We start from the raw sequence: 15,788 nt of genomic DNA, 5'->3' as shown, positions 1-15,788 counted from the left end.
GTAATGACATAAAGATTTTCTTTTTCCTTCATTTTAGCTTATATAAGACAATTGCAAAATTAGAAGCATAAAGACTACATCTGAAGAGTTTGCCAGATTCTTCTATAAAAGGCAATGAAAAGGAAATTTATTTCATTTAGCAGTACTTAGGGTCCAAAACAAAATGATTGTTTGATATGAGGCTAGACGTCACAAAACTGGAAAATAGGGTCACTTTATAGGTTTGGCCTTGATACTAAATTGATGGCAGGCCAGGACGTGGGGTGAGGTCATTCACTTTGTGTGTTAAAGAAAATTGTTTTTTTGAGAGACACTTAAGAAACTCTACAATGATGATGGAAATAAAATGGTGTAAACTTATGTTAGTGTAAAGCTATGACGCACTTGACAAAATAAATGTCAGTTTTCCTTATATAAAATGTAAGTAGGAAGAAAAATACTATTCTGATTCAAAATTAAATATAGAGTCTTTTGTTGGATTTCTTGACTTAATATGGGATTGTGGCAGAAATACTCTATCATGATTTCCAATGAGCCACTTCCTGGTATAATCCCTTCCCTTTGAGTGAAGGCAGAACTTGTGACATGCTTCTAATCAATAAGATCTGGTAAAGGTGATAGATAGCCACTACCATAATTATTTTATATTGGATTCCATCTTAAGAGGCTAGAGTAAGAGATTTCCTCCTGGCCTTCAAGAACTAAGCTGTCACATGTTAGTGGACCTCATAGCAATAAATTGAGAGAGACCACTTGGGGTCAGTGGCCCCTGCCTGACAGCAACCGTATGGGGAATTCAGTTCCACATCTACAAGAAACTGAATCCTACCAACAACCACATGAGTTTGGAAGAGGTCTCCCAAGCTCCAGAAAGGGATACAGCACAAGTAACATAGATTATAGTTCATAAGTTCATGATCAGGGAACCCACTGAAGCCATGCCTGGATTATTGACCCATGAAAATGATGATAGTGAATATCTGTTGTTTTAACTCATTAAATTTGTTATGCAGTAATAGAAAACTAATACAAGGATAAAAATCATACTCAGAAATTTGTTGTGCACACAACATATGTATACATTATTTTGGTAGCAAAATGTGCAAGACATTTGTGTTTATAGTAGTTACAACAATGATCGAGTAGTGATAGAGGGTAGGAAAGAAGGGAAATAGGCTGGGTAAGATAGTATATGCATATTGTATTCTATTCTTAGAAAATGCCTTTAAAATTACATTATCTCATTGGATTTTAAAATAAAAGAGCAAACGGAAAAAAAATAAAAAGCCCTGTATTTTGCATGTGAGGAAATGAAGCTTTGAGAGGTTCAAAACTCCAGGCTACACAGCTAATATGAGGGAAATCTGGAGTGAAGCACATATTCTTTCTCCAAACAAGTGACTTGGCAGTGAGTCTCCTGTTTGGTTTATGCCAGTTCACTTGGTTTAGAATAAGAAGGCATAGGTTTGACAGTAGCACACTCCAGTCCCTCCTTTCCCCATTCAATTTTAGAGAAGAGTGATGGGAGAATTTGCAACCAAATAATAAAAGAGAAAGTACCAAGATATGAAAAAAGGTGTTGGAAGCCAGCATTTCTCAGTCAAGACTAAGCAGAGGAAATGCTTTTGGCTTAGGCAGCCCACAAGTTATATACCACATGGTTTAATCTGCAGAAGCTGCAACTAATTAGTTAGGAAACATTATATTTGTTTTGTCAGTATAATTTCCATTTTTCTATTACTGCATATACTTTTATGTATATTTATATCTATATTTTTCCAATATTATAAAGATGAGATTATTACATCTTTTAATATTATAGCTTTCAGCATTATAATCCAAATATGAATTGCATACATATCTGTTAAATGAATAAGTAATTGGCTTAATATTTCTATATCTTGGTATGTATATCTGTATAGAACAAAGTGCCATATATGTCTGATTATGTAATAATTATTATACTAACCTATATTTTGGAGGGAGTTGAAAACTGATTTAGAGAGAAAAGTTCTCAATTTGCTGAGTCATTTTAGGTACATAAATAAAATCCAGATGCCAAATTATTTTTACACTACAGGCTGAACCTGTTCTCATCAAAATCAATTTGCATTTGGTGAAGGAAATATTCAATATAATTCAACAGCTTCTACTTTCCTATATATATCAGGGGCTAATTTTTCACTGAAGAGTCATTTAGTATAGTTATTTTTGGTTATTTTTGTTACTGTATTAAAAATAATTACTACTATCTGGAATGGACAAAAATGTATTTCATGGTGTTAATAACTGGGCTAAAAATATTCAAACATCCCATTGAAATTATGCTTTAAGCAAAAAGTGAGCTGCTTTTGTTTATTTTCATCTAATTTTCTATTCTATAGGATGTATTGATCTTTTGTCAAAACATCTCAAAACACATGACTTTGAGCAGATGGATTTTATTTGATTTTTGTTGTTTGTGCCAATACTATTTTACGTTAAGTGTATTTGATTTTTCACAATCTCTTCAGCATTGTCTTTAGGGATGGAAGAAAAGAGTAACACTTGCAAAGTGTCTCCTATGTGTCTGACACTATCCCGTAGCTTTTTTTTGCATTGCCTTTCTTTAACCACCTCCACAACATTTTGAGTTATGTACTATTCATACCAGTTTTACGACAAAGCAGCTGAGACTGCTAAGGAGAGTTAGAAACTTGCCGTAGGTTGTCCAGCATACAAAAAAGCTGATAACTCATTGTTTTTCTCTTGACTTTCACATCCTTGTTCTTTCTACCTTTGATCATCACTCCAATTGCCAAGAAAATATTCTAGAAAATCAATATAAATCCTTACTCCTTTATTGAATCCCACTTCTCCTTGCTTATTTTTCTACTGCCAGTTCACATACATTTTACATTTATATGCCTACGTTTCACATTAATATTACCATCTATCCTCCTATCCTTGAATATTGTGAATGTCTTCACTCTCATGTAATCAATTATTCATTCCTTTAATTTTATTTTATTAAGAGGGGATAAGAAAATGTGCTAAGCTACCTCCAGCTGGAAGCAAAGCCTATAATGTCACTTCCTTAGCAGGAACACAATATCCAAGCAACCTGTCAGGAGAAATGATAATGTTTCTGTGAAACTCACCCTGAGAATAAAAACTTCCTTTGTTACTGAGTAAATAAATCCATGTTTTCACCAGAATTTACCAGGAAGAAATTGTGATTTCAAAAGAGATTCAATCTGAGCTTTACTCTATTTCCATAGCTTTATGCTCAATATATTCCCAAACAAGGCTTACAATGAAAAAGTGAACACTCTGGGAGGCTGAGGCAGGTTAATCACGAGGTCAGGAGTTCAAGACCAACCTGGCCAAGATGATGAAACCCTGTCTCTACTAAAAAACTACAAAAATTAGCCAGGCGTGGTGGCAGGCACCTGTAAGCCCAGCTATTCGGGAGGCTGAGGCAGGAGAATCACTTGAACCTGGGTGGCAGAGGTTGCAGTGGGCCGAGATTGTGCCACTGCACTCTAGCCTGGGCTGGGCAACAGAGTAAGGCTCCGTCTCAATAAATAAATAAATAAATAAATAAATAAATAAATAAAAAGAAAAAGAAAAAAAAAGAGGAAAAAAAAGGAAATGAATACTATGTAATTGCACTATCAAAATAATAAGATAGAAAAAGCCATTTTATATGGGAAAGGAGAAATTCAGTGTTAAGGCCCACTTTGTAGGATCTGTTTAGTTCCAGCAGTTAGGGTAGAACACACTTGTCCTGAGGGTGACAGCTTTGCTTTCTTTTGGTCTTCTACGAGAAACAGAAGAGAAGGCATAATTGTTTTAACTCTTTCTATTTTAAGAATTGGCTGATCTGAAAAAAATTAGTTTTCTCATAAAATGTTCATATAATTGATATTGGAGAAATGTTAAGTGACTCTTAGCCATAACTTATCCAAATCACATGGAGTAGCTCACCATATTTTGCCTCAGTACCTCTTTATTTACCATACTGCATTTGAGAGCAGCAGTAGACTCACAAGCAAAGGTGATCCAACCTATTTATTCAAACTTTTGTGTATCTTATTCATTCATTTTGATTAAGCTTCCTTCAGAATTCAACTCTGAAGCAAACAAAACAAATTTTTTTAACAGACCTCATAAACGAAGCTATATTTTCAATGATTTCAAGATGCCAATCTTCCCTATCAAATTAAACTTAGACTATTTATTTGTCTACTGGGCCCAACATATGCTGGCCCTAGCTTTTTATATACTCTGGTCCCTTTCATATACTCTGTGTTGCAGCAAAACAAAACAAACAAAATAAAAATAGTCTATTATCCTGCATATTAAGTAGACAAGTCACTGAAAGGAAAGAAACAGAGCTAATTGTGGTCTAAAGGTTATAGTTAAGACTCAATATTAGATGCTGCCTAATTTTCTGATAAAATAACGAGGGTCGGACCACAAGCTCCCTCCCATCCCACACCCTCCCCCACAACCCCAACTCTGCTCTAATGGATCAGGTTCCCTCGCTGAAAAATCCTCTTTATCAAGGGGGTCAGGAATTTCCGTTTCCTGCCAGTCTGAGGAACTATTCAGCGGAGCCAACCAAGTTTCCCTGTAGGACCTAGGGGTGCTCCAACCTTCTGATACTAAAAACCCAGCCTTGCACAGGCTCTGGTTGTTCAGTGTTCCCCAGTACAACCCCGTGTGGCTCTGTGTCATGTGTGGTGTCCTGTTGCCCCAAACTTTGAGCATATGTGACTAATAAGCTGCTGTTGATGTCATCTGGCCAGTGTCAGGTGCAATGTGCTCAGCCCTCGCCATAACCCCAGGACAGGCAGGAATCTGTCCCTCACCACCAGGATGATTAGGAGGCAATTAAATTATTAAGTATTGGACAAAATATCAACCTGATAACTAACCAAAGAAATAATACTTAGAGCAAAATGATATAAAATTTGGCTTCTGAACTAAGTTACAATATCTTTTTGTGACAATTATATGATTTAAAATTTCCATAGTAGAAAATGAATGAAAAACAATTTCTTAGTTTGGGAGTGCAAAGTAGTAGAACTTTTCTGATAAGAAATTTGAGAAGATGTTTAAGGAACGTCTAAAATATCCTTTTCCTTTTACTCACTGATTTTACTTCTGTAAATATATTCTAAGGGAATAATAAACAATAAGGCAGCATTTTTTCATTGCAGCATTGTTTATGTAATAATGGAAAGGGGGAGAAGACATAAATGCCAATCAATTAGAAAGTGGTTGAAGTAAATAATTAAACATCTATACAATGTAATAAAATCCAGTCATTACATTTATGTTTGTGAAGAACTTTTGAGGTAAAAGGAAAATGTATTTACTGGGCAATTTATACCATATTAAAGATATGTATCTGAACTATATTACAATGTACTTTCAACTTTTAGTGTGTGTGCACACGTGTATAAAAAAGGCAGGAAGTAAAGGAAAAATTATAAATTATAAAATTATGGCTTCTATTTTTAGCTTTGTAATTTTTACCACTACCATATTTTATAGGAAATATTTTACATATTACAATATATTATTTTATTATATATACATACATGCAAATATATACATTTATAAGTATACATGGAAGAAGAAGGCTGAGAATGATACATGCATTTATCATTTAGCTACTGTAAGCTGAAAGCTAGGGGGACATTTGCCTTTGAGATCTCCAGCTATAAAGGAAAGCAGAGTAACAAAAATATTCATGAGAAAATGGGGAAATATGTGTTCTCTATATTCCATTGGTAAAATTATTTGAACAAACAGCATTGCAAAAATTTGTAAATGTTAATATATGTACACATAGTTTATGAAACGTATTTTAATTTTCAACATATAGCTTCATGTGTTCATTGTTTCAGGTACATTAGCTCCACTTCAAGTGGTAATTTCTTTAAGCAAGGACTCTACCACAGACTTTTCCCATACCTATCAAAAACTGCTGCCTTATTGTTTATTATTCCCTTACAATATATTTACAGAAGTAAAATTAGAGAGTAAAAGGAAAAGGATATTTTGGATGTTCCTTAAACATCTTCTCAAGGCTGATTCCATATTCAATATTACATATCTACTTGTTTATAGTAGGAGATAGTTCTTTATTTATTGTGACTCTTCTTTCTGTTAGTCCACATTATTTAAAATAGATTTAACAGTTACAGAAGGTGGACAAATTGTGTTTATAGTATTTTTAATTATTTAGATAGAACATGAGAATTTTGTTGTAGTTGCTTTTTTAAAACTAATCTGCTGATCACAATATTATATCTTTGAGAACTGTCAATAGGATATATAGAACTATTCTTACCACGTTTCATCTATAGTCTGAATATAAATCTCTGAATAACTTCTATTTTAGGTTTGTAGATTTTCATTATAAACACTTATAATCAAGGAAAAAAGAGGAGAATATTTGTATTTGGAAGAAATAATCATACTTTCAAGTTATTTCAGAAAAAAATAGAAAACCTTTAACTACAAAGTAAGTAATATATTTATTTTTATATTTCATGTCCCCTAAATATTTATGAGTATCACTATTTTCTTTAGATTTCTGCATGTATAATTTACTTGGTTGCATAGTGGGACTAATAAATTTACGCAAATAAGATCAATATTACAAGTGTAATAAATTTAATTCAAAAAATCTTCCCCTATATTTGACAGAGGGCTTATTGCTGTGTTTATTTGTATGTATGCATGTATGTACCTTCCCTGCAAAATGAATACATAATCAACTCAATGTTTTCACATATTGCCAGTGGTGGAAATTCCATTGATAAATACAAGAAAATGGAAAGTCTGACTAGCTATTTTTGTCTTTTTTAAAAGCTGTTCTTAATCACTTCTACTCAGATTTTTAAAATTTTAGGTAGAAAAACTTTACCACTGGGTAGCAATGAAGGCAAGGAGAGGTAAGAATTCTATAACAGGATGAGGACACAGTCTGTGAGTTTAATCATGGCTAATTGTCAACTTTCTTTAGGATTCTAAGAATGTCACAATCTTCCTCAGAAACTTAATGGACTCATTTATGAAACATTGATAAGATATCTGAACTATTTTCTTCAGATTTCTGAGATCTCTCAGAATATTGTTGTCTCTTTCAGTCTGATTCAATTATTTAGAATTGTTATTAGGTTGTCAGATGAGTAATTCTGGCCGGTATATTAGAAAGAGGTACATTAGGCCTGCAGCTTTCTTTTTTATGCACATGAAATCAATACTATAATGGAATATTTAGAAACCATCATTTATAGAATCTTATGCCAAAACAAAATTCATTCATTATCTGTGTTTTATTTTATATGTAATACTTTAAATATTTAAGTATAAAAAAATTGTACAATCAAAACAATTTTGAGAATGACTAAAAAAATTCAGAGAAATATGGTGTTTTTATTACTATTTCAGGAAATACATTATAAAAGCTACCAAAATTATAATTAAATAGAAAGATCATAAAATAAAATAAATAAAATTTTCTCCCAAAAAATGAGTTGTATAGCTGGACAAAATGTTAAAAAACAACCAACCATTTCAGCATTTTGGAAATTAAACAAAAGTTTATAACAAACTGAGCAGCATTTGTTCATGGGAAGCTACTGATCTTCAAGTAAGAACACTAGTGTATTAGTCTGTTTTCACACTGCTGATAAAGACATACCCAAACTGGGCAATTTCCAAAGAAAGAGGTTTATAATGGACTTACAGTTCCACGTGGCTGGGAAAGCCTCACAATAATGGCGGAAGGCAAAAAGTCACATCTCAGTGGATGGCGGAAGGCAAAGAGAGAGCTTGTGCAGGGAAACTCCTCCTTATAAAACCATCAGATCTCATGAGACTTATTCACTATCATGAGAACAGCACGAGAAAAACTTGCCCCCATGACTCATATACCTCCCACCGGGTGCCTCCTACAACACGTGGGTATTCAAGATGACATTTGGGTGGGGGGCACTGTCAAACCATATCAAGTGGGAATATTGGTCGTGATTGGCTTGGGCTGTTTCCATCCCCAGCTCAGTTGTCATGATAGCTCAATTGGACAGGGCAGGGTATGAAAACCAGAAGCTTTATTGCTGGAGGGGATGAAACAAGTGGTAGACTTGCAAATTATTTGGGGGTTAAACTGGGAGACTAGGAATTGGGACATCCATAAATAGATTTAATAAGTTCTCAATATATCCCTGGGTAAATGGAGGCTGAGTGCACGTTTGGCAGAAACCAGAGAGAGCCCAAACTGTTCACACAAATTTAACCAAAAGAAGGTTACACAGATGTGCAGCACAGAGAGAAGTTTCAGTGGAAAGTAAAATCATAGTCATACTTGGAAACTGTCAGACTCACAAACTGCTTGTGCTTTGAATGTCTCTCCATTTTATATACAAATTTATCAACAAAGTTTTGCAAATCTTAATGAAGTCAAAATAATTAAATCATAAAAAATAGGTACAAATAGGTTTTCCAACTACAATGAAACTAAGTTAAACATCAAGAACAGAAAGAGACTGGAAAAATCCCCAAACATTAGGGAATGTAAAAGCATGTTTCTAAATAAACAATAGGTAAAAGAAGAAATTACAAGGGAATTAAGAAATCTTTTGAACTGAATAAAAATGAAAAAAAAAAAATGCATGGGATGCAATAAAACAGTCCTTAAAGGAAAATACTTTGTTTTAAATGTCTATGTCAGAAAACAAGAAAGCTCTCCAACTAATTAATTTTTCACCTTAAGAATCTAGGAGAAAAAAGCTAACTAAAAAATAAATGAAAGAAAAGAAATAGATGATATGTAGACCAGAAATCAGTAAAATAGAACACAAAAAAAAAATGGAGAAAAAAATCAATAAAAGCAAAAGTTGAGTCTTTGAAAAGATTGGCAAAATTGACAAATCTTCAACTAGCTTTACTAGGAAAAAATTGAAGACACCATAATAAAAATTAGGAATAAAAAAGGGCTTCACTGTGTGACCTAAGAGAAGTGAAAAGAATAAAGTATTATGAATACATTTGTGACAATAATTATAAAACATAGGTGAAATGAATACACTTTTAGAAAGACTCAAATTACCAAAATTGATTCAAGAAGAAAGAGAACATTTAAATAGTCTTATAACAAACAAAGGCATTGAATTAATAACTGGATGTCTTCTTACTGCAAAAGAATGCTTAGGCCAGGTGACTTCATTGGTGGATTCTACCAAATACTCAAAAAATGAATACTACTAATTCTTCACAAACTCTATAGAAAAACAGAGCCAGAAATACTTCCCAACACATTCTACATGGTCAGTATTATGAGATTACTCAAAGATACCACAAGAAAACAAATCTACAGAATAATATCGCTCATGAATATCAACATACAATTATTTAAAGCAAACTAAATCATGAAACATTGCTGGCAAGAACACAAAATGACACACTCACCTTGACTATGTGGCAGTTTCTTAAGTAGTTAGACAGAAACTTATCATACAACCCACAAATTTTATGTCTAGTAAACTACCCAACAAAAATTACATATTATATATCTATACTAAAACGAGCATGCAAATATTATTTAAAATATGGGGAAAAATCTCACAGAAAAACAAAATGTTGACTTTTTAAACAATGAGACATATTTAGCAATAAAAAGGAGCAAACCAGTGGCACATGCTACAACTAACCTAAAAACTAGTAACCTAAAAAACTGGTCAATGAGAGAAATCAGACACCAAAACTGTACATTGAATGATCCAATTTATATGAAATGCCTGGAAAAGGCAAACTTACAGAGACAAAAAGTAAATCAGTAGTTAGTTTTTGGATGAGGGATGTTGGAAGCAGAGATTGCTAACGGCCTCAAAGGAGTTTTTTGCAAAGATGGAAATCTCTAAAACAGGATTGTGGTGATGATTGCACAACTCTGTAAATGTATTAAAGTCATTGATTTGTACACTAACAATAGATACTTATGATATGTAAGCTATATCCAAGAAAACTGTTAAAATAATGATAATAATAATAATATAAAGTTATTCACATGTGGTACTACTGCCAACTAGGATCCAATGAGCTCTGTTATAATTTGTCTCTATTTCTAAAAACTCATAAAGATGGTGACTAATGCAGAACAGAAAATGAGCCCCTATTTCCTAAGAAGACAATGCTATCTTTTCAAACTTAACAACATTTTTAGTGTTCTTCACTATTATAATTGCTAAGTCTTTCTAGCCTTGCAGATGTAGCCAGTCCATTATAGAACTGTACATAGCAAATGCCTTTCTTAAAAGCCAGAAGAATTTCTTTGGCTTGTTTCAAACAGCTGTGTTTCTGAAGCCATAAGATGGAGTTTCAAATAAGAAATAAAAGGAGACTCATTTTTTTGAGCATCACATTTTGTTCTTTTTTTTTTTTTCTGTTCATTTCTCTTTAAGAGAAGAGGAAATAACATTTGTTGAGCATACAGTAAGTATAATACTTTGTGTTAGGTTCACTTACAATTATGAGATACGCAGAGTTCATTTTATTTACAGATGAACAAACTTATTCTCAAAATTTACATGTGTTAGAGCTGAATTTCAACACAGGTATTTATAATTCCAAAACTTATTACCTATTCTCTCCACTCTGTTGTCTTGTGTTTTGCTGAGGACTTTCAAAACTATTGTACAGTTGTTGATAAACACTTATATCTTTGAAGTTAACAGGTTAAAAGTTAAAGGATATATTTTCTAAAAATTGTGAACCACTTAATAGAAGATTACATGCCTGTGTTTCTCTCTAGGTAAATTAAAAATTATAAATCATGGTGCACCTGTATAGCTGTGTGTGTATACACACACATACATAGTTATGGGTATGAACAATAACTGTATAAATTCCTTGACTGTTGTCTCAGTTGTTCCTAAAATTTTGTAGTAATAATTACTTACATTTCAGGTCCTCCTACTAAATTGTTAGTACATTAAAAATCTGGGTCTTTGTTGTGTTCATTCTATTAATCTAGCACCCAACAAAATTTAAGTCACACCATGGATGATAAATGAATGATCATCAATGAATAAATATTTAAAAATGTATCCACTATGAGTTACAGAAACAGTTTACTTTATGCTATATACATTTTTTAATAACGAGAAAAAAGTATATTTCCTTTTTGAAAAAAATTTCACTGTAGATATTGTTATAGCAGTGGCTTTCAAGCTTTTGGTTTGGGGAAACATATATCCTCTTTAATATTACTGAGTATCTCAAGCAGTTTTTCTTTATATATGTTACAGCTATATAAAAAAAGTATATTTTCCATATTATAAGTTAAAATTGAGAATTAAAAATATTTATTAACACATTTAAAATAATAAACTTATTCCATGTTAAAATAAATATTTTATTAAAAATAACTATTTTATAAGCAAAATTCATGAGAAGGGGAATTCTGTTTTAAATTTTTGTAAATCGGCTTAATTTGGACTTAACAGAAGCTAGCTGAATTTTCACAGCTACTTCTGTATCAAATCTCTCGTGAAGTCACACATTAAATAACCTCTGAAAAACTATATTGTATATTCATAAATGGATGAGCGTGAAAAAGGCAAATTCTGCCTTTGCATTACTATTACAATAGTCTTGAATTGTGGACCCCTCCTGAAAGAATCTTTGAGATCATGAGGGTCCCACTGACATTATTTTGAGAACCACACAGGAGAACGTTGAAAACCAAACAAAACAAACAATTACTTCTCTCTTCTATTCTGAAATTATTTTTGTTTTCCTAAATAATTTTTTTCTTTTATTTCCCAGGTATGCTTGTTTTATATAACTTTTATAAACTATTTATAAAGTTAGAACTGTCTATTAAAATATTATAAAAGGTTCATAGTAGTTTTACTATCAATGAGTTTATGTAACCAAAATTAAAATTCACTAATGGCCATTTTCCACCATAAAAGAACAGATATACTACATTTTATTCTTTACTACTTCCTTGCTTAAATCTTTGTCTTGTCTCACAAAGACAGCTAAATTATTAGTTTTGCTAGCTTTTTCACTATTGATGAAGCTTTTGCATACCGCTGTTTCACTGTGAACATGAAAAACAGACAGTAATTATACAATTTTATTATGGAAAATTTAAACATATGGAAATGTAATATAAGACTACAATAAAATCCAATGTGGTTAATCTCTAAGTCCAACAATCAACAAATTATGTTCAATTTTATTTCATCTACATCTCCACCATTCTCTACCCTTAGCTAATTTTGAAGTAAATTTCAGATGATATCATTTAATCTGTAAATATTTTAGTTTGCATTTCCAAAAGATACATTCAGTGGTAATTATAGTTAATAACAATATATTGTATTATAGAATAACGCTAAGACAGTTGTTGTAATAACTCTAGCTAATTAATATCAGCATTATCTCATGTAGTTATCACTGTTTCATGAAACATATAAACTTGTATATATACTTCAAAACATCATGATGTATATGATACCATTTTATCAGACAATTTAAAAAATACATAAATTCAATTAAAACATTAACATATAAATGAAAGTATAGCTAACAATAAATCCTTAATATTACCAAATATTTAGTCAATCAAACTAGGCTTTTTGTTGAGCAGAAAATGACACAGAGACTAGCCAGGAGTGTAAATGTTCTTTGCCATCGTTTCCCTGGCACTGGTTTAAAACTTCCAGATACTGTCAAAGATTGTAACCTCTGGTTCTAGCCTCATATGGAGATGTATTTAAAACAATTAAAAGTAGAAGTAGAATATAAAATGCAGATTGTTTTAAAAGACTTAATATAGTATGGGATTATTTTTCCTAAGACATATGGAAAATGTATTCAGTAGTAATCAATACAGGGTAACTATAACAAGGAAACCATTTTTAGTATTACTTTAGGTAGATATCAAAAGAAAAAGCGGCATTCAGAGAAAAGATATAGTACATTACTAGCAAATTTATTGTCCAAAACAATAACCTTTTCTCTTTTTGTGAAATGTATATACGGAAGAAATTAAATTTACTTTTGAGACTAGAATATTTACTAAAGAGCTAGCATTTATTTTTGCAATGTTATGTTTTAAAACTTGTTTCTAGTTAAAGTAAAAGAATAACTAAAGAGTAGGAAAGATAAATAATAAGGTTGAAGGAATAGTTTTTTTTTTTTTGTAGAGTACTTATATGTATATTTTTTATTATACTTCATGTTCTAGGGTACATGTGCACAATGTGCAGGTTTGTTACATATGTATACATGTGCCATGTTGGTGTGCTGCACCCACTAACTCATCATTTACATTAGGTATATCTCCTAATGCTATCCCTCCCCCCTCCACCCACCCTACAACAGGAATAATTCTTAATAGAGTATAAAATAATACAGCTAGAAAACAGGCACATTGGCATAAGTTCTGATGATTTAGGAAAAAAATGATTTTAAGATTTCCATTGTACATCATGAAAAAATAATTTTGGCATTGTGAGAAAATATTATGTTGTTTTGCTTTATGAGCTGGAGGAAACTGAAACCGTTTTTAGCAAGTAATTACTTCCACAAAAGGAGCCCTTGGATTTTAAGATTCACCCTGGAATTTTCATCAGTACTTAAAATACAGTTTGAACAGCAATAAAACTTGAAAGTCTGAATTATCTGTCTCTGGTAGAAGAAAAGTTACCTACTCTTAAAAGGAAAACAACATTAGACTCCTAATCAATTCATTTTCTGTGAAAATAAGAAGAAATTTGCTCAAAGCAAAACCTGTTCCTCGTCCACATGTTCCACTGTCTAAGATCTGCAAGGAACAATAGCAATTATACCGAAGAAAGACCCTGTTTGTTATATCAGTGCTTAAAAAAGAAAATACAGTACATATACCATGTTAGATGTACTGCCTATACATATATAATACATAAATTATATATATTTGAATATTTTCTATTGATGCACATTGTCCATGAAATTCGAAGAACATACTTTACTAAAAATATAGATAATATTCATTTTTTGAAATTTCATTAACTTGGAACAATTTATATTTCATCTCATTGATTTAAATATGGACTATTTAATTATAATATAAAAATTTCATATATCTTTCAAAAAGCTTCCAGATCATGAAAGGCAAAGGAGGATTGAGGACCTATCAGATTGGAGGAGATGCAAGAGTCAAACAATTAAATGCAATGTGGGATCCTGAACTAGATCCTGAACTGGATCCTGGACCAGAAAAAAAAAAAAAAGGTGGGTTAGTGGAGAAATTCAACATTTGTATAAGGCTTATAGATATTTTAATATTATCATATATATGTTAATTTCCTGGGTTTGATCACTTTTTTGGGATTAGAAGTTAACATTAGTAATGCTGGGCAAAGAGTGGGCAAAAGGAATGTCTGTATTACGTTTGGAAATCCAAAATTATTTCCAAATAAAAAGTTCACCATTAGCTTTGGCTTATAAAGGAACACAAACAAACAAAACCCCAGCATAAATTGACAGTGTTCAAGTTGAGTAGAAATAGGGGAATTTATTCCTTAGAAGAATTCAAGACAGATTTTTAATTTCCTGTGTAAGAATGTCTTGTCGAGTTAATGGGTGCAGCACACCAACAAGGCACAAGTATACATATGTAACAAACCTGCATGTTATGCACATGTACCCTACAACTTACAGTATAATAATAATAACTAAATTTAAAAAAAAAATAAATAAATAAATAAATTAAAAAAAAAAAAAAAAAAAAAAAAAAAAGAATGTCTTGTATTCCTACAACCAGTGACCACATTTCTTAATACAGCAATTCCTGCGGAGCATTGTAATACCAGGTGCATTAAAACATATGGTTAATGAAAAGAATGATGCAAATAGGTACCATTTAGTACCTCCTCATATTGATGATCATGTCATAAATGTCTTTTATGTTCAAATGTATATCCTGCTTGTTTTTTTACATTTCTAAAAACACAATTTTGATATAAAAAGTTTTCTAAAATGTCCCGAGTCATCTAAAATGAAACCCAAATGTCAGTACATATGTCAATCTGACATTAGAATAAAAAAAAATTAGATTATATGATTTGCTTTACCTGAAACTGTGTGATCCTTTGAGTCTCTTGTTATTTTTATCCTTGCATGAGGAAAGATGTAGTGCATAGTTTTCCCGTTCATCTGTATGATCTAAGACATACATGTAATAAGGTAAAAAACCAACATTAAAGACACTTAAAGTGCAATATATATAATTAGAATGGTTTATTTCAAAGCACATTGATTAAATTAATGGAACATAGTAGGAGATTCTCACATGATGGCAATTTAAACACCTTACATGAACACTATATCATGATATTGCTGGTTCTGAGTTCTTACGGTTTTTGCATTTGTAACCAATGGCTGTTGCAAACTGATTTGTTGTATTTGAAAAATTAATAAGTGCATGCAATAGGTTCTGAAGAATGTTTGTTACTACAGTAGTATGCAGTCAATATTGATGACCTCGGATAGAGAATGTATATGGAAAATGCCAGCTGCTGATTTTGCTCTGGACAGCCTAGGAATGGAAAAGCATTTTTAATTTTCAGCAATTAAGTGGTGCCGGGGAGAAAAACAGAGAAGATCCTCCTACTTTGACATCTCTATTATCATAATCGGGATTGCTTTATGTTTATGTTGCTTGATTTATTGTGGCACTGTACTTCTGCTGAGCCCATGTACTAGAAGTTTCATTGTAAACTAGATGTAGA

The 15,788-nt window shown here is 31.9% G+C and overlaps 1 protein-coding gene across 1 annotated transcript in view; it reads right to left on the bottom strand.

Annotated features, from left to right (window-relative positions):
• PCLO (piccolo presynaptic cytomatrix protein) overlaps positions 1-15,788 on the bottom strand; it is a 409,431-nt gene that overhangs the window by 135,569 nt on the left and 258,074 nt on the right. Inside the window, exon 9 of the mRNA XM_025379373.1 lies at positions 15,132-15,222. Coding sequence (XP_025235158.1) covers positions 15,132-15,222 — 91 coding nt within the window. The remainder of the gene's footprint in view (positions 1-15,131; positions 15,223-15,788) is intronic.

This window comes from Theropithecus gelada, chromosome 3 (assembly GCF_003255815.1).
Source record: "Theropithecus gelada isolate Dixy chromosome 3, Tgel_1.0, whole genome shotgun sequence".
NCBI classification, from domain to species: domain Eukaryota; kingdom Metazoa; phylum Chordata; class Mammalia; order Primates; family Cercopithecidae; genus Theropithecus; species Theropithecus gelada.
This window is presented reverse-complemented; position numbering and strand designations above follow the sequence as displayed.